At 47.4% G+C, this 19,361-nt stretch overlaps 1 protein-coding gene across 1 annotated transcript in view; it reads left to right on the plus strand.

Annotated features, from left to right (window-relative positions):
- The window catches only part of uif (sushi, von Willebrand factor type A, EGF and pentraxin domain-containing protein uif), a 135,636-nt gene that overhangs the window by 51,432 nt on the left and 64,843 nt on the right, over positions 1-19,361 (plus strand). Inside the window, exons 4-12 of the mRNA XM_070523659.1 lie at positions 7,644-7,750; positions 8,668-8,883; positions 9,826-9,924; positions 10,237-10,367; positions 11,058-11,268; positions 11,431-11,573; positions 17,250-17,454; positions 18,112-18,281; positions 18,924-19,095. Coding sequence (XP_070379760.1) covers positions 7,644-7,750; positions 8,668-8,883; positions 9,826-9,924; positions 10,237-10,367; positions 11,058-11,268; positions 11,431-11,573; positions 17,250-17,454; positions 18,112-18,281; positions 18,924-19,095 — 1,454 coding nt within the window. The remainder of the gene's footprint in view (positions 1-7,643; positions 7,751-8,667; positions 8,884-9,825; positions 9,925-10,236; positions 10,368-11,057; positions 11,269-11,430; positions 11,574-17,249; positions 17,455-18,111; positions 18,282-18,923; positions 19,096-19,361) is intronic.

Below are 19,361 nucleotides of genomic sequence, written 5' to 3' on the forward strand. Positions count from 1 at the left end.
TAGTGTTTCCCATTGGAAATGTCAATGCAGTTGTTTTTAAAGCGCGGGGAAGGGGGTTTAGGGGGAAAAACGTATAGGTGCGAGTGACTCGCGAAAGGTTATGTTCTAGCATTTTGTTGTATATAACGATAGAATGCTGACTCGCCAGACGCACTCCCCCAATCCCGTCAAAGGAAAATGGCCCTTTCTTGGCATTATATGCTTTCCTGGGCCGCTATTTTGTAGCGACGCCTTATGCCTTATTCTATGCTATTCTTATCATCCACCACACACGGCCACCTGATCCCGTTGATAATGTGGGCAGACCGTCGCTCTGACCACTGGCCAAGCGCGAAAAGCCTGAAAAAGCATAGAATCTGAAAAGGCATCGCTACAAAATACCGGCCCTGAAGACAATCCTCAGCCGAAGCTCGAATTCACTGACGTGTGACAACACGGGCAGTCGGGCCACGCATGCACGCAAGGTGTACGGAGCGCATGGAAGGCGGTGCACGCGCCACATCTTCGCTGTCTCTGGAGCATCCGTGCATGGGCCCGCCCAGAACCGAGCGCCGTTGGGAAGCGCAGAGGGGTGGGATGAAGCTCAGCCCCCTCCTCTTCGCCGCAGAACCTGTTTACCTCGCGAGCGGGTCGGGACGCTCCCTGGGCCGCATGCCTGCGCCGCCGGCGGACGCGCCAAAGGGCTACGGCGCCGGTGACCTCACGCTGCCTGGTATCTGGGTCAGAAATGCGCCCGCGGACAGCTTCTTCCTCGCCCGGATTCTCCTCCTGTATGCAACACTTAATCCACGCGCGCCGTGGCGCGAGCAATTCGATGCAGGCTCACGTCTGGCCTCCCCCCGAACCATTCCGTTAACCACCACCGCAGTCATTCGCTTGTCGCGCTTCCATAACAAATTTGTTTGGTCAGCTGGCTGAATGGGAGTAACAAAAGATAAGACGAACAGAGGGTGATAGGCAAGGCATAGCCAAGGCCCAACTTGAACGTTCGCGCGTCTGTATTTTGCCATGTGTTAGCTCGAGTCATTCGGCGAAACAGCGCAAGCGGGCGAACTGCTTCAGCCGGGAAACACCAGCCTTCTGCACCTGTGCCGCCAATGGGCAGCAAAGTGAAATGCGACGAGCGTCCGCCGCTGCCGTCGAAATCCTCGTGGCATCGAGCTTCCGCGTCTGACTCATGCAGCACGCGATCGCTCTTGGCCAGCCAGATCATGCGCTCGAACTCTCTACGGTGGTCACTGCGCGCTTCACTTCCTCCCATCATCATCCCCGCTTTCATCGTTTCCACATTTTCCAAACTTCCACGAAACTAGTCACAAGGTAATTTCGAAGAACATTGCTCAAGCCCAAATTGGGCAACGACAACAAGAATAGGCGGTCCAGCCGCAACCATGTCTCCTCTTGAACTAAAGCTGGATTATAAGTTATTTAGTGCGAACCAACTATGTCTCCCCGTCGCGAGTATAAACATGCTCAACAAGGGCATTGGCGGGAATGCTGGCGACAGGGGGCTTTGTAGTAAATTCACTTGCGCGTCTGAACTGCCCGCCCTCTGTCCAAGGCATTCTTCGCATGGAGGCCTTTTGCGCTTCTCTTTAACAGGCCCAGTTCAACAGCGGTCGATGCTAGCACTAGCTGTCGTCGACACAACGAAACCGTTTAGGGGAGGCATTCTGTAAGGGTCCGCCTAGTGGACATGTCTGTTTCGTCTGCTGTTGAAGTTCTGATTGGCTGCGCTGCGCGTCCAGAGCAGCCGGCCGCCACAGCCAATCAGCACTTCAGCAGCAGACGAAATGGCCATGTCCACTATAGGCGGACTCTTACAGAATGCCTCCCCAGGCCACCGTGCATTTCACTGCTGGTCTCGACACACTGCGTTCGCGAACACGAATGTCGACTATATGACCAACGAACGAGTGGTGCACTGTGCACGCAAGTGGCTCCCCGACAGAGCTCAATCAAAACCAGTTTAATCATCGAATGCGTATACGTAACAGCCGAAACATTTGACCAGCAGGCCTACCGGTACGAGTTGGCTCATCGCCCTTTCTTTTTTAAACCAAGAATATTACACACCTGACTCCATATAAAACCTGTTCTGCGCGCGAGCGTTACGAAAACTCTCCCTGGAAGTAAACTAGAGACATGTCCTCTAAGCTTGGGTGCAGAAGCCTATTTTGTGGCTCTTGGAATCTTGCGACAAAGAAAGGATCTGGCAGTACTGGCTCCACCTTTATCACAATACCTGCAGAGTTATTTGAACAAACGCCGCTGAAGGAGCTTTAGCAGTAACGAAGGTTACTCAGGAGCGCACGTAGGTAGCTAGGCGCAGAGAAAGGTCTGCCTGTCACTGTAGTCTCGTATTTGCGCATAACCAACAAGCGAGCTGCTGATTCTTAGAATTCATGTTTCGCATTCATGTTATTGCCAGTTTCTTCGAAAAATGAACTAAACTGCGTCTCCCTCCCTCTCCCTATTATCATGTTTCGTACAATGTTAATGGCGAACTAGCTCGTTCAGTGAACAAAACAAACCATTAATTGCTGTACTGAGCATCCAGTGCGTCTACTGAGAATGAGCCACTATCCATGTCCTCGATTAGGCGGCGTACGCCCCAACCCTCAAGAAAACAGAGACGCTAATTTGAATGCAAGGGATGGAAACAAAAAAAGGCCATGGACATTTACGAAGACGGCAAACAAGAAAGCAAATTCACACGATAACACAAAAGGTAATGCCTTGCTATTCGAGGCCCGAGCTGGCCGGCCTGAGGACAAGAACACACAGGAGCAAATATTCGCAACAAGATGAAACGTGTGTCTGCTACAGGAAACTCCGGATGCTACTCAGCACATTGTCATGGTATATGCGCAGATGTCCATCAAGCCAGACTCGTTGGGAATGTCTACATTCCAGAAGCGCTGGTGTTCAAAGGTGATGGGAGCGTTAATTGGTCAGAAGTTGAGATAAGCAAGAGACGATTGCAGTACTACTGGAAAAAGGCAGGGAAAAGATGGAGACGGCGTCGTCACAGACGTAGGTAATTTTACAAGCTAAAGCAGAGATAGGTAGAATAACAGATCACGACAGAGTATGGTAGCACGTGTAGCTCACACAAGCTAGGTGATTATTTGTTACCACCCTGATTCAAAGGAGATGCGATTAACGATCATCATCATCATCATCATCATCATCATCGTGCAGACAAGCAGCACCTTTGTACAAATTTCAAGGCGTCCGTCGGTATATGGTGCGGGTAAAAAGAGCCCGCGAAACTCTCCTTCTTCTCTGTATGCGCTTTCCAAATTTAATTTTTGCCAAGAAACTTTCAAAGCTTGCCCCCTGCGTGCTAATCCCTTTAGAGAACGCTTACGCCAGCGGAGTTTCTCCTAACTTTGTTTTTACTGCACTGAAATTTACGGCAACATCACTTCCTCTCCGTGACGCCACGCTATATGCAGCTTTTGCATAATCCGAATTGTCGCACGTGTGTTTTAGAGCGGTAGCCATTGTTACGCCAATCCGTTCAACGACTTCTTCAAGGCAGGTAAAACGAAAAAAAAAAAAGCGATAGCGACCGCTCAACGTCACACCTCTTGAAGCGATTGCTATTGTTGGCGCACCGTCGAGCTTGGCTGCACGTGCACAAATGATTTAGTGCGCTTCTAACGGATCATTGGCTTCTTTATTTCTCTCTTTTTCTCTCGAAAAGTATGGCCGCCAAATTTAATGAAAGCAGCGAGACGTGAAGGGACAAAAGATGAAGACTGGCGTGACCCAGCGTTGTCCGAAATTGCTCCAGACGAGGCCATTATTGCTAGGCGCTTTCCCCTCTCGTTTCTGGCCTCACGACTTTCCGGCATGGCGTCGATCCGTGAGCTGGCCAACCACGTGCACACACCGCTGCTAATGCGCCTGCCCGATGGCCCAGGGGCGGTCCCCGTCCCTCCGTGAAAAGACCGTTACATGACCACGACCACAGTTGCTGATGTGGACAACCAACCACGTGCGCCGTTGTACATTGTATCCTAAAGATGAACACACGCGCGAATGAGCTCTCGCCACCACGCCTCAGTGCCAGTCCTACAATATCGACCATGCTGCCTTCTAAGCGCTCTGCCGTGCTCGGAAAACGTAATAACAGCTACCGAAGGCTGTCCCTGCCCTCCGAGTCTCTCAAAGACGGCGCTCTAACAGACGACGGCTACGCTACAGATTTGTTCCTTCTTGTTAGAGGAGGGTCATACTTGTGAGACATACTATGTACAGGAGGTATAGGAGGAGGCGGGAGGTGACTGGTGCGAAGAAAGCGCGACAAATAATTATACATGCGCTACACTATCCTACAGGTCCGCTGGTTTCCATGTGGTTCTCACGCGCTCGTGGCAAAGTATTCATCACACAACTTGGCAAAAACATGTGGCAAAGCGACCGATCCCTGTTGGGTCGTTTAGTCCGAACTGTTTAGTGCTCGTACTGACACTGCCAGGTGTCGAAATACATACTTCGGCCTGTGTCTACAGCTCGCACCGTGTTGTCCGACGGAAACAAAACGGGCAAGTGTGTGTGTGTGGGGGGGGGGGGGGGTGAGGGGATGTAGGAGGAGGGGGAAGGATAAGGCGGCGTATATGCCTTCCCGAAGACAGGCTTCGACGGCAGCGTACGCACTAGCGCGGTTCCCTGAGGTCAGAGGCAGAGACGCCGCAGCTCACCGTGCTGGGAAAACAGGTTGCCGAGTAGGAAGTGCAGCCGCCGCCGCCGACGACGACGAGGCCAGACAAGCGCAGACGCTGACGACTGCCGGCCACCGCGCACGCAACCGGAAGACACGCTGGGAAACGGAACACCGCGTATACACGTAACCCAGCAGCATATCGCAGCATAAGGCTCGCAAAAATCTGCTGCACCCGCTATCTGCACTCTCCCTTTTTGTGCCCGGCGCGCGTTAGCGAGCATTGTGCCTGTACTTACTTGGCTGATGAATACCCAACAGAGCATTATTACGCTGTGCCGCTGAAGCAGCGGTTCAGTGTCCACATTCAAGGAGCGCGGGCTGTACACGCTTCCGAACGAAAGATATGTACCCTATACGTTGCTACATATTACGCATGTTACAATTTCGTTATAACCACATTTACTGTAGCAACGTCCTTTTCTCGAAATGGTGCATGCGATTCCACGTGTTCCATTCATTTCCCCCTTCGACATTGCTTAGAGAAGGTTGCCTGCACGTACCTCCGCGCGGTAGGGCGAGACGCTGAGTTTTAAACCTCCGGTCTATGCGCACAAATCGGAGTATCCACCTTCACCTTTCCTCCCAGGCTCACACCCATACCCCCCATTCTTTGTCTGCATCCGCCTATTGCTGACAAGAACATCCAGGTCACGAGATGTGAAATTCCTGCACAAATACAGTTATTTGGTCAGCAGAATATACAAAAAGTGTATTAAAAAGGCAAAAAGAAAAAGAATATGCGGATCCCACGCACGGTGGGAATCGATGTAAGCGGATCTTTCTGTACTGTTTGCTTTGATTGACGATAATTAGCGGTGACGTTGACGGCAAATGTTTCATTTCTTCAACGTTTAGTCCAAGACGAGAGTGGTGAGTTGATGTTAAGCCTTATCTTGCGTGCACTACTGCTGTTTGTCTGCGTAGCACACAGAACACAGAGGGGGAGGAGTTTGCTTGAGGCGTTGTTGTGCGCTTTACTTCATAACTTCTGAGAAGGTTGAAGATATTCATCGCTTCACACGGCACATTGCATCAAGGCAGAAGTATTAAACATTAATTGAATTATGGGGCTATAATTTTATAATAATTATATATAATTATTACATTATTATAATAATTATAGCAGCTATAATAATTATAAAGCTACCATGGCGGGCACAGAAGTGCTGAATGGACGTGTGACCGATTTCGTAGTGTCGCCTAGACCCTACGTCTGCTTTAATGCGGCTTTAATCCGTTTTAATGCGGCTCTGCTTCTGCAGGCCCTGCGTAAGCTGTCCGCTTGACAAATTTACATGGTGTTTATTTTTCAGAAATAGCAGAATCGTACCGTACCGTGCCTTGGTATTTAAGTTTATCCCGTTTGTAAGGGAAGAGTGGCAAGACTGTTATTCACTCGTTTCGCGACTGGGTCTATTCTACCGCCATTCTATACCTCCTCTCTCCCCTCCTCTTTACCATTCTTTCTAGTTTACCACTGGGATTGCACGTTAGTAGATAGGCAAGCGCTGAAATTTCTGCAATGCTTTTGCGTGGGAGGGGGGAGGGGGGGTCACTGATAATTACAGCTGTCAAGAGGCTAATGTGGCGACGTGTAGGGAGTTCCAGGGGGCATTGTGCACATTCGACGTGGTGCAAAGGTCCAAATACGTTTCTCGCGTCGCCTATCGTCTCTGCCGCGCTCCTGCCATGCATACACACGCTCTGAACCAGCCCCCGACGGGGTGTGCCAGACAGCAGCAGTAGCAGCAGCAGTGGGAAAGTCGAAAGAAGAGGCAAAGAAAGCTTCGCTTGAATAGCAAGCAAGCAAACAAAAAGAATAACACAGCGTTCATTGAGCGCATGATGTATACAAAGGCGACGGCGTTGTGATCACATAACTGGCTGGCGACTGCGTCTTAATCGCAGTAATTCTTTTCAGTGGCGATATCGGTGGAGTACTTGTTTAAATATAGATCTACTCGTTGAATGCAAATTGTACCGAGACATGAACATAAATGAGAGATAGAGAGTTTGTTTGCGCATTTGTAGCGACAAGGCTGAGCCCGCATACCGCATCCCCATATATATGACTATTGTCCCTTTCGAAAGTTAGCAAAACGATGTACGTAACATTAGCTTCGATCTTGCCCCGTGTTCATGCTAACCTAGGCTTCGCGCCCCAATTTCACTTCATTTCCGTTTCTGCACCGCCGTTCCACAGCAATCCACTACGCGAAGTTCAGGGTATCTAACTGCCACGCCCGCCAACTTTAGATTCTGTCCACGGATACCGCGAACTTCCATATCCCCGCTGATCCGCATTAGTTAGCCCTGCCTGCCGCGGTTTCTATTCTCTGCCACACGGTGACCACAGTGAGATGATAGAGAAGGAAAAAATATTGTGGTTGTGCGCCAATATTTTGGCGCGGCTTAGCGCAAGGAGCCCACGCGGCCACTATGACTCCTGAGCCCTCCCCTACATGAAGTCTCCCATAGAGGAGGTGCCGCTCTGCCTGCATGGTTCGTGGAAGAATCTTAACGGATGACTCCGGATCTGAGCACCCATGGTTCCTTAGCATGCGTTGAAATTGTATTGCGTTGGGACTTGAGGAAAAGACGATCCTCAGACTTTTTCATAAATCGACAGAAAAGCGAGTACGCACCGAGAAGCAAGGCTCGCTCGGTGCGTACTCGCTCTTCTGTCGATTTATGCTTCTACTTTTCCAACGTGCTTATATTTCTGATCACTTCTTTTCTTTTGGCTGTTTATTTAACGATTTGGAACAGTCTCATGATATTGTAGAAGCCTCCACATTCTCCTTAACTTACCACACAGACCTTCATACCCCCCCACAGGTTATCCGGTGCCGCTATTTGTGGGCTATAATGTTCTGAATTTTCCTTATTTTTCTTATTTTTTTTCCAGGTACGGCAGCCAGTTAGCGCTAATATTAAATTACAATCAAAACAATTTTACGAGAAGTCTTGCAACTACTGGTCTCAAGGATGTGCCTCAGAGTGCATACTGGATAGGTAAGTGTCGAAGCTGTCAGCTTCCATTGATTAAACTAATATCATTGTTAGCATTGTTGGATGTGAATTGATATGAAACAGACACGACGAGGAAAGAAAAATCGGGAGAGTGAAATTAATACACCAACATACACGAAGAAAGGGACGAAAAAGTGGTACTAATGAAAGCGTGGGGATTTCGTTCAGCAAGTAAAAAAACATGGGGATTACTTATGACCTTCGCGGAATATCAACAAAAGATTGGTCTTGAATAATTAAGCCTGGCGAAGCCGCGACGGTAAACTCATATGACATTATACATTTAGCGATGCTATAGCTACTGACATCTGAAACGGTAAAGCCAGTGTGGGGGAAAGGAGTTACGCGACGCTGTTCTAGGGGGTTTCAGGCTATGGAATCTGTCGAGCGTGGGTTGGTTGGTTTGTTGTGCTATTCCAGACAGAAACAAAAAGAAAGAAAATAAGGGAAAAAAAGGGGGGGGGGGGCAGGTAGGAGATAACGGCAGAAAGGGAAAGGCCGCAGACATCGTAAGTGTATACTGTATCATCTGTCCGTGGACATCCCAGCTCTACCACCAAGGAGAAAAGAAGAACACGGGGAAATAACGAAATTAAAGGGCCAGCAAAAGAAAAAGCATGTTCACGTTTTTTTCTTGCTGATGAGGCCGCCTTAACCACGCGAAACGTAGAACGCGACATAGCTCATCCTGACTGTACTACAACCCATCCACGTCGCTAACCGTCTGAATGGAGGATGACAAAGTATGTATAGTACAGCGGCACCAGGGCAACATGACCTATGCCAGCCATGCATCATGTGTTTCGCTTGGGCAGAATCACTGCCCAAGTTTATCACATCTTCTGACCCAAAGCCTCTGTCGTATCCCCCCCCCCCTCTTATTTCTCACATATGTACAGGTCTCAAGTCTGTGGACGACCTCTCCACAAATACGTTGGAGTCATCGAGCGGCTACTTCATCCCCAAATACGTGGGCCACTGGGCTTTGGACCAGCCGCGACCAAAGGACGGCCAGTGCGTGCAGGCGCGCCTCACTGAACGCACCCAGGAGTGGCGCCTGGCTCCGTGCGAGGCACTGCTGCCATTCATCTGCCAAGTGCCTGCCTGCCCCGAAGGTCAGTTGTGCCTGGGCATCGCACAGCGAGCTCACGCGCAACCTCGAGTCACGCTTCCGGAAAGAGGTCGAGCTGCTATATGCGCTCCGGGCTGTAGGGTAGCGAGTGAACGCGGGACCAAAGCATGTTCGTGCACGCTACCGAAAGTGCGCTGCTTCGATCCTCATCTTGCAAATATGTCCTTCCGACACCAGAAAGCTCAGGTAATAGCTGCTGCCGAGCTTCGGAGCGCACCACTCGCGCGTTGTGGACAGCTGTGACTACGGGTGTGAACTCAGGTCGTTCACTATAGAAAGAGTAGTTTTCTCAGTCTGCATTCGCTTAGCCAATGGCCTGCGATTCTTGCTACCAGCAATACTAGTCCGATTGTGTCCCTCGCAGAATGATAAGGCGCGCATATGCCAAGAACGAAACACTATTTAGATTGCTCACTGCTGGCTTAAATGAGTACCGACACAAAAACTTCGTGTCGTGCCCCGCTGTTTTTTTTTTTTTTAATAAGGTAGCTGTTCACACCATAATTACGGTACGAAGCCCCAGTTCCTCAGAGCGCCACAAATAATTGTGATAATTGTGACCGGTTCAAAACGCACGCCAAGAGCAGCGCGGCTTCGGGCGCGTCAAAGGAGATTATTCACATCACCAAAAGCGGAAGTGGCGGTCATGTGGTATGAGATGGTAACGCGAACAACACAAGATCGCGCCAGTCAACCCAAGGTAGTCAACCTGGTGCGGTGGTTAGAGGTGACAAGCGACCGTGTCGCCTGCGGTCTCGACTCTTGCGCTACGTCCCACCGTGCGTGAAGGAACGGTATCGTTGTTTTATAAATGTGCACAAAGCAACAGTCGATACGCAAGAATTAAGTCACAAATAAAATGACATAAAGGCTGCGGAGTAATATGCTTAGTCAGTGTACTTATTTAAAATATACCCGTTTACAGGTTCCTTCCTGTGCAGCAATGGAAAGTGTCTCAATAACCGGTGGATGTGTGACGGACAGGACGATTGTGGAGATGAGTCCGATGAAATGAACTGCCCAAGTAAGTTCCACCTTTGAGACGCGGTTTCAAAAGAGACAAGTGAGGCACAAAAAAAAAAGAAAAAACGTAATCAGGATCTAAAGATGTTCTCGATAAAGACAGGAGGCTTCCATTGCAATTCCAGAAACTGATTATGCAAGAAAATACGTGTACAAACAGAAGTCTTCCTGAAATAGCATGGCTGACAGCCAGATATATGCTAAACAATGACCTTCTCTCTTTACCTGTACATATGGTTTACATTAAATCGCAAGCAACAATACATGTAATAGAAAGAAACTTATGCGGAATTACCCCTCATAACAATTTCAGAATCGTGCCACTTCTACATGCAAAGCTCAGGCGATTCTATTCAGTCACCGAACTACCCAAACAAGTATGAACCAAACCTTGACTGCAAGTGGACACTGGAAGGTCCTTTGGGAACTGGAATCGTTTTACAAGTGAGTTTTACAAAAAGTTTGTCTCTACTCCGAAAAAAAATGAAAAAGAAAAAAAGGAAGGTAACAATAAACAACTCCCTTTAAAAAAGAAATCAAACCAAAATATGGCAACACGAGGTAAGGGGTGCCGAAAACAGCTAAGCGGCAGAGGCGAAAACAATCGCCGTCTCTCGTCTGGTCGACACGCGATTGGGTGGGTCGAACAAAGGTTGAAACAAATGTGGTTATCTCGAGTGAGCGAAGTCCTGGACTGAAGATCTCTCAGTCATACATATAGGGTGTCCCAACTAACGTTATCCATGTGTTCAACGAAAAAAAAACAAAAAGAAAAAGAAATTAAAGACATTAAAAAACACGGTGCAAGATACAACTACAGACCTATGGTGTACGGTCATCAGACCCTTGACGACCGAAAACCGTATGGTCTGACAATTGTATCTTGCACCGTGTTTCTTAATCTCTTTTCATTTATTTATTTTTTTAACCGGTGAACAGCTTAGCTAACGTTAGCTGGGACGCACGGTACATGACCTTAATGGTTTCCCTCTTCTGCATGTTGCGTTTCCGTAGCGCTACCCCCTCCCCCATTTACCGCATATGTTACTATAATTCTTGAAATCAATCTAATCTACATTGGATGACGTTCTTGGAAGACGTTTCTTCCAATAATCTTTGGTCATATGTGCTCAGTTTTCAGAGTTCGAGACCGAGGCGAATTTCGACACAGTGCAAGTCCTGTCAGGGGGCAGAACAGAAGAATCCAGCGTTTCGTTGGTTACTCTTTCTGGCAAGCAAGACCTAAACTCCAAGTCCTTCATGACAGCATCGAATTTGATGATCATCAAGTTTAGAACCGATGCATCTGCCGAGAAGAGAGGCTTCAGGGCCAGTTGGAAGACAGGTGTGTGCATCTTCAATGGCCCTGATATATGTCCGGCATCTTAATGTTTCTACCTTTTGAGTTACTAAAACGAACAATGATAATTTTTCACAAAGAGTTTCCAACCTGCACATCTTACGTTCACTAGTGCAAACTGACGGCGTGTTTCCGTTCCTTTATTAGAGCCTGTGAAGTGCGGAGGAGAGCTCATGGCCCAGCCTAGCGCACAGGTATTGAACTCCCCAATGTATCCGGAGCCTTATCCTGGCGGCTTGGAGTGTCTTTGGGTCATCACAGCACCTCCAAGCAAGATCATCTCACTTGAGGTATGTATGACATCGCATTACGAGTTCAATAAAACTTGATACATAGAATATTTTATTAATCCAAGTGTTTGTTGCAAATAAGCAAATGCCAATCACTGATATCCCAGAACATTATGCATTATTTGATTCAAGTCCACGAGTAATCTTGTATTGAGGTTTCTACCTTGCAGTGCATTCACATATTACTAGGCTTTGCAGCAGACGACGCGCAGTAGGCGGCACTGGCGCCTCTGGCGCTGGTTCCCCTTTGCTACTTTTGCACGTAGGCGCAGAGCCGCAAAGCATCAACACGAAGGAGGGAGCACAGATGGGACGGAGTAAAAAAATATTTTTGGTGTGAAAGTGCCAAATGGCCAATTGAGCGAAAAAGCCGGCGGCGACTGTAGTAGCGAAACGGCACCTTACTTCCCGGTGGCTGTGGCGCCACGCTGGCTCGCACTTGCTGGCTCGGGCCTTGACAGAGCAGAGCGGGCGAAAGGGAACTCCTGCGGCGGCAGTAGCGCGCCAGGTGTTGCGCCCGTGGGCCCCGGGTGCACGGGGCCAGCAGGGAAGGGGGGGGGTGTCATATACGTCTCAAAACACCGGAAAATTGTCGATATCCTCGCCTTCCTCGACTACACCCGGGGGGGTTGACAGAAGAGCTATCGGCCCCGGGTGCCAGACGACCTAGCTACGCCACTGTGCGCGCGGCTACCCGGAGTAGAACCCCCCTCCCTCCTCCCCACCAGAGCCTTGCGCGCGACGGAGGATGACGCGCTTCTTCCCCGCGTTCCTCCCTTGCGGGCACGAGATTCGACTTTTAGCGCGTCCGCTATCCCGGTAAACGGAGGTGGTTTGGGCGGATTTTCGGATAGGTGGGGGCGTAAACGTGAGCGGCCTAAAGCCCCTTAAACTTCGTATAGTAGCGACACTCTCCTCCTCCGCCGTCACTCCTTGTTTCTCCTCTCTCTCACGCTACGCCAGAGTTTCTAAAAATACCCTAGAGGGAAATGTGGCGCTAGTGTCTACGGGGGTTCTCATGAGCGTCGCCTCAACCTACATGGGAATGATGGGAAGTACAGGCTTCGGATTGACTTCGGTCTTTAGACTAGTGGCGTTTGCTTCTGGCGCAGTAAACAACGCTATACTCAAATATTATCGCGTAAAATCTAATTCTATTTTCGCAGTATGTTATATGATGCACAACACGCTACATAAACTTTGCATGACGTTGAGATGGAAGCATGGTTTACTATGGTTTGTCAGCAGGACACGCCAGGGTATGCATACTTGTGCGATTCTGTTCCCAATTTAACGCCAAAAAATAATTATTTATTCATTTTTGCAACAGCAAAACAACCGTGCATGTACTTATATAAAAATACTCATCAAGTATTTCTGGAAATAAAAATGTTGTATTGTGACAAAGCGTTGCGCCCTTGAGAGGAATTCTACAAGTGTCGTCTGCTACGACGCCTGCTCGCTGCAAACGCGAGACTTTTCTCGCAGACGACAGGCACTTGCGAACTCTCTCGCTCTTTCGAAAGGTTGCGTCGGCTGTCACAATTGCTGAACGCCTTCATGTAATTTTAAGCACATCTGCTGCCGTGCTACGCAGGACGCTAGTGGCCTCCTACGAGTATGCTTCATCATATCTTATATTGGCGTACCGCTTCCGAAGCGTTACAGCGTGGCTTTGCGGGTACCCATTGTGCGACACTAGACTACAGCTAGGAAGCAGCTATCTTTCCTACCACAAGTAAGTTTGTGTTCTCAAAGTCCTAAAACACGCATTTCAATGAGCACATAAACGAGCACATAATGAAGCCCTCAATAAAATTTGATTGTCAAGCCACTAGAAGTACAATTGTATATGTCTTGTATCAGTAGAGCCTTCTTTGTTCTATTCTGAAGTTTCATAAAGCACGTAACGCTACAGTGCCAACCTAACACACTTAACAAACAAAGGTATAAACGCTCAAAACATGTTCTTTCAACGTTTACGATGCCGCCGCTTTCTCGTCACGGCTTCGACGCCACACCGCGACACAAGCATCGTCCCAGTCGCTGGCCCAGCGCGCTATCGCCACTCTGAGCAACCTAACAAACGCAGAGAGCTTTGCGTTGCACTGTCCAACTGCAGGTTATAGCAATTGCGCTTGGAGCGAAACCGAAACTTTTAAAAAAATACTTGTACACTAGTTCGCCAGTCAACAGAATGCCAATCCGAAGCCTGTACTTCCCATCATTCCCATGTAGGTTGAACGATCGCAGCGCCAGATTTGCCTCTAGGTATACTAATACGAAACTCTATGCGCTACGCCCTCGACCATGGCGCCCCCTACACTGCTCGAGCGTAGCAACGGCGCCAACATACGCTCCTCGCCACTCGGTAGACGCTTCTCGAGCAAAAATTGCGCTGAAGCAAGGCGTGAGGGCCCGCGTGATGCTATTAGGCCAATAGCGACGCGGCGTCAGCCTTGGCCAGAGTGCGCGAGGAGGAGGTGGCATTCTTCAAAGCGTGACGCTACTTTACTAAGTTTAAGGGGTTTGAGAGCGGCCGGAGCGGTGCAACCCGCCTAGTGGCGTAGAGCTCAACCAGACAAACACAGTGCTAAAATCGCAGTAACCTACTATATTCTGCTTCGCTCCTGGTGCAAATTTTCGGCAGCGGCGTCACTGTGAACACGATTACGCTGCTATCGAAAATTTACGCCAGCAGCTAAGCAGAATATAGTAATCAGCTCTGCATTTGTGTGGTTGAGCTTTGCACCACCAGCTGGCGCCACCAATCTGGCCGCTCTGATTTACGCCCCCGCTCAACCGGCAAACTGCCTGCGCTTGCTAAAATTTAGAGCTGCGATCGCCGGCGCACCCTTCACACGTTCACTCGCACGTCATACAGCATACAGGCAACACCTCCTAGACTAGAAGGCCGGAGTGCTCGGCGAGTGACGTCACGGGCAAGAGGCCATCGGCACGCTCGGGGATACGGGTTCAGTGAAGGGATCGCGGCTTGGTTCACCTAGCAGCCGTATGCTTTTATTGACCACTCCACACGTTTTCTTCAGTCGAAACTGCGGAATGAGCAGCAGGCACCTTACAAAGCATTTATTTAGAGGCACAGATACAAAACAGCTTTGTAAAGCTTGTGCATGTATTGATGCCAGAAGCTTTTATAGCATCGCGCTTTGTCGTCTTTGTAATGTACGTTTTTTTGTGAATTATTATTATTTTATTTATTATACCCCATACTTCATACCTATTACTTCAAGTAAATTGAATCCATAAAAACCTCTCCTTCCGTATTTTGTACTTGTGGTTTTTACGGCACGGCAACGACGAATGTAATGCACTCGATTAGCTTCACAATTGCGTATGAACAATTTTATTGGGGACACATGTATTTATTACAATCTAGATTATGGTCAAACGAATAATTTCGCTTTCGACGCACTAATTACCGCAGTCCACTAATTTACAACAACTCAAATGAGTTTAGAAATGGGATATAAAACATTTGTGCAGCTATTTACACGAAAACAGCTGCCTTATTGTGCAGAATTTCAGCTTTCCTCTTCCTTGCCTTAGCAGTGACATCCAATATTTTGTCATTCATCTTGCAGTAGTAGTTCTTCAATAAAATATTCGTGCTACACCACAAAAGGTGCCTTAACACAAATTCAGATTTATGTCTATCCTCGCAGGCGTCGAACTCTGAGGAATCATCACTTTCTGTAAATGCACTTGCTGTAATTGAGCAATTAACCTTTCCGTATTTTTCAAAAGTAACTATTTAAAGAAGTTCTGAACATCTTACCCTGGAGTGTGCTAATACAATGAAGTCTGCACGTGGTAGCGCCCTAATCCAGGCACTATGGGCTTCTTCATCTTGCGGAAACTTGAAGACATTATTTTTCTGCCTTGATTTGTACATGTAATTGCTCCGGCAATTGGGCACACAGCACTTATTAGGCATATCTTGGCATGGCACTCCACATTCCGGGGCAATGAAGACTCGCGGTACACACAATCGCACGCACACCACAAGTGTTGAGACTACATGCACTGGTCACGTCTAGAAAAAAAATGTGCGTTCGGAAGCATGCAATAGCATGGCCGAGCATTCCGGGACTTGTTTAACCCCGAAGCTATTCAAGGAGCGGCAGGGCTCCTGGAACTAATTGAATTGTTGTCGCCGCTTTCGTCCCGTCGGTCTTCTCCGAATAGCCGGGGTTAACCATTGTATATCTTCCGCGCTTCATTTTCAAAACTGGTGCGCCGCTCGTAGCTTCGTAGCACGCTGCACGGAACTTCTATGTTGGCCTCTTGTGCATGACGTCGCTCAAGGGGAGAGGGTCAGCCAGAAGGCCTTAAGTTCTCTAGAGGGTGTTGGTACAGGGCGTGGCGACGATTTTATCGCCCTTGCACTTTTATACGGTACCTCACAGCGATGCCGAAGGCAGAAATCAGCCTGGAGCGCTCACATAATTGCTATCACACAAAAAAAAATAGGTACTGCAAACCGATGCAAGACAGTCCACGGCCATGCCCTACCTGGGCCGTAGATAGTTCTACATCCTGGCATTACAACGTGCTTTCTGCGGTTAAAAAAGAAGCACGAAAGACAACCACCTGTGCCATATTTAGCATAGATCTAATACGTTGGGTTCCGTGCATGGGTTTTCTATAGTTCTGCAATCTTTAGTGGCCACGGTAAGCAGGTAGGGATGCTATTATGGGCCATGACCGTAATTCTGCAGAAGGGGTACTGTGTCCACAGAATAGCACCTCAGGGGCCATAGCGTGACTAACCGTATTGTAAGTGATTTTCCATCGGTTCTGTTATTATCACCTATCGCAGTGAGCGCCTGATACTGATAACGTACGTAGGCGTGCGTAGCACCCTGCCAGCCAACGAAGGTAAAAAAGAATGAAAAAAAAAAGAACCGTTATATAGTATAGCACTTTGGCAGCTGCATGTGCACGCTTTGAGCGCTTATCGCTTTATCGTAGTTGTTGATTGCGGTATTGCACCATAGTTGCGCCGTGTTTTAGGACGAGGCTGGGACATTAGCAGGTAGGTCGGGAGCTGCGCATGCGGCGCAATTGAGACGTCAATTTCCTTTCTCAATAGGAGACGTGGCTTTCCGGCTTTTGTCGTCTGCGGATGTACGCAACTGTACTAAACAGCACCAGCATTTGGCTTCGAAATTAAATTCAAATTATCGTGCCAGTGCTTAAAGCGCGCAGGCAGTCGCCTGTACCGCCTTGTACTATGATTTCACCTCTCCAGCACAATCTGGTACAGCCCTCATGGCTGGGCACTTCAATAACGTAGAACCATTTCAGAATTTCCACCAAATTTGTACACTTATTTATAAACGCTCATTTACAAAATACTATAACGGAATGGGAGAACAATAAACAGTATTTGCTGTAAAAATATGCGCGTCGTCTTGCCAAGAGTTGCAATGTAACATTGTGTTCAGGTAAAAAAGAAAGTAAAACCTTCTTATGTGAGTATTACATATACTGCAGGACACTATAAATTTGTATGGTAGTTCATGCAAACTGTTTCAAGATTGTGCAGTCAAGAACTGTCAGCCAAAATGCTTTTTCAAAGCTGGCACTTTTTATGTTTCTCAAAGCTTTGTAACATGAAGGTATTTTGGGGCCATCTTTCAAATATTCCAGATTGTTGATTTAGACCTGGAACCAGACAAAGACTTCATCCTGGTCAGAGATGGCTCCCTCCCATCTGATCCACTTCTCAAAACACTGACTGGCCCTGCATCAGAAAATCCACAATTTCTAATGTCTACTCGGGATCGCCTGTATCTCTACTTCCGCTCAAGCTTTGGTGACAGCAGGCGAGGATTTTCCATCCGTTTCCGCTCAGGTACAGTTTCCATGCACATCGCATTAGATTATGTGCCCCTGTTGAGGTTCTTTAATGAACTGAAAGAATGTAGAAAGGTACAGTTCGAAATTAAAGCAAACATAATTAAAATAATACTCTTCAATATATCATTGCCCTCTAGGCAACAGAAGGAAGAAAGACAAAATGCGAAGTGTAAATAAAAGGTTTATTGAGGCAATAGGTGCTCAAAGGATGTGGTTACTGAATCAACAGTAATAATAGAAGATAACGCATAGACCATATTAAACTACTGTTAGTCATCTGTTATTGCAAGCCATAGTGTACGACACAGACTAGTGAAAACATTCACATTAAAATGCAAGGAAGAAGAGTGGAAACTTTAGTTATCTTAACAAAAGAATTGGGTAACTTGTACATGATATTGATTGAATGCAGAAGTGAAGCTATTAAGCTTATGCTAGTGTAATTTCAATGTGAAGGCTCAGAGGACAGGCATACAGAAAGCATTCACCCACTGCCTAGAAAAGTGGCCACACAGGAGGCTTAATTTACAAATAAATCACCATTCTTTTTTTCACAGATGCTTCATTCATGAATTTGATGATGCAAGAACCATAACATAAGAGCTAGCATGAAATGTTAGAAACTTGTACATATCATTAAACATTTTTCCAGGTTGCGAAGTCGATATCACCTCTACCTCTGGCAATGTTTCTTCTCCTGCTTTTGGTGTTGACAAATATCCACCCAACCAAGTCTGTGCTTACCGCATCACAAGACCTGGAGGGGGACCAGTGTCACTCAAGTTTGAGAAATTTGCTGTTGCTCCAGATGATTTCGTGCAGGTAGGAAACTTGATAAGGTGTTTTAGTCTTCAATTAAATTTTTTTATGTGCATACTAGTAGAATATTCATTTATAGTTTTGAAACAAGGGAAGAAAGGCATTGTTATAATTATTTAACAAATAACTGCACCATGTTTTTTGTCATCTTCTACAATTTACCTTTCTTGAGCACAAGATATCAAGCTACTTGCTATTAAGTAAAAATGTTGAAATAAGAGAATAACAAGAAACGCTGTGTACAAACTGTACAAACTCACATTTTCTTTATTAAATTAAATTGTGGGGTTTTACGTGCCAAAACCACTTTCTGATTATGAGGCACGCCATAGTGGAGGACTCCGGAAATTTCGACCACCTGGGGTTCTTTAACGTGCACCTAAATCTAAGTACACGGGTGTTTTTGCATTTTGCCCCCATCGAAATGCGGCCACCGTGGCCGTGATTCGATCCCGCGACCTCGTGCTCAGCAGCCTAACACCATAGCCACTGAGCAACCACGTCGGGTACATTTTCTTTATTCAGAGCCATTAAAGTCAAGATGACTTGCATGAAGTCCAGTTGCAATTGCTTGAGTTATGATTAATACAACCTATCTTTAGCATTATTTGAGCACTGCTTACCTCCTGCGTCATTTCATTTTAGATCTATGATGGATCGGACACAAGAAATGGCATCAGGCTGCATCCAGGCCAAGGGTACACAGGTACAAATAGACCAACCCTCACCCTGACTGCAAGCAGTGGCCAAATGTTTGTCCTCTTCACCAGCAATCCCCTAAACACAGCAGCTGGGTGGCAAGCCAGCTTCAGCGCAGGTAAGGTGCCACAGGTGCTTCATATATGTCACATATGCCTGGCAAGGTCAGTAGCTATAATCACAATTTTATGGTGGTGAGCTGTATAGTTTGCCATAGCATGAAGCAGACCTGGTGCATCTTCATCGTTTTTGCTTCCTTAATTTTTGAGCAGGTGATGCAATATATACAGATCTGCCACAATGTCAAATACCAGCATTTTTCTCAAGATTGTTGTTAAAGAGAGAGGGAGAGGTTGCCTTCAAACAACAACTGGTGTACATTGT

This window comes from Dermacentor albipictus, chromosome 1, assembly GCF_038994185.2.
Source record: "Dermacentor albipictus isolate Rhodes 1998 colony chromosome 1, USDA_Dalb.pri_finalv2, whole genome shotgun sequence".
Classification (NCBI taxonomy): domain Eukaryota; kingdom Metazoa; phylum Arthropoda; class Arachnida; order Ixodida; family Ixodidae; genus Dermacentor; species Dermacentor albipictus.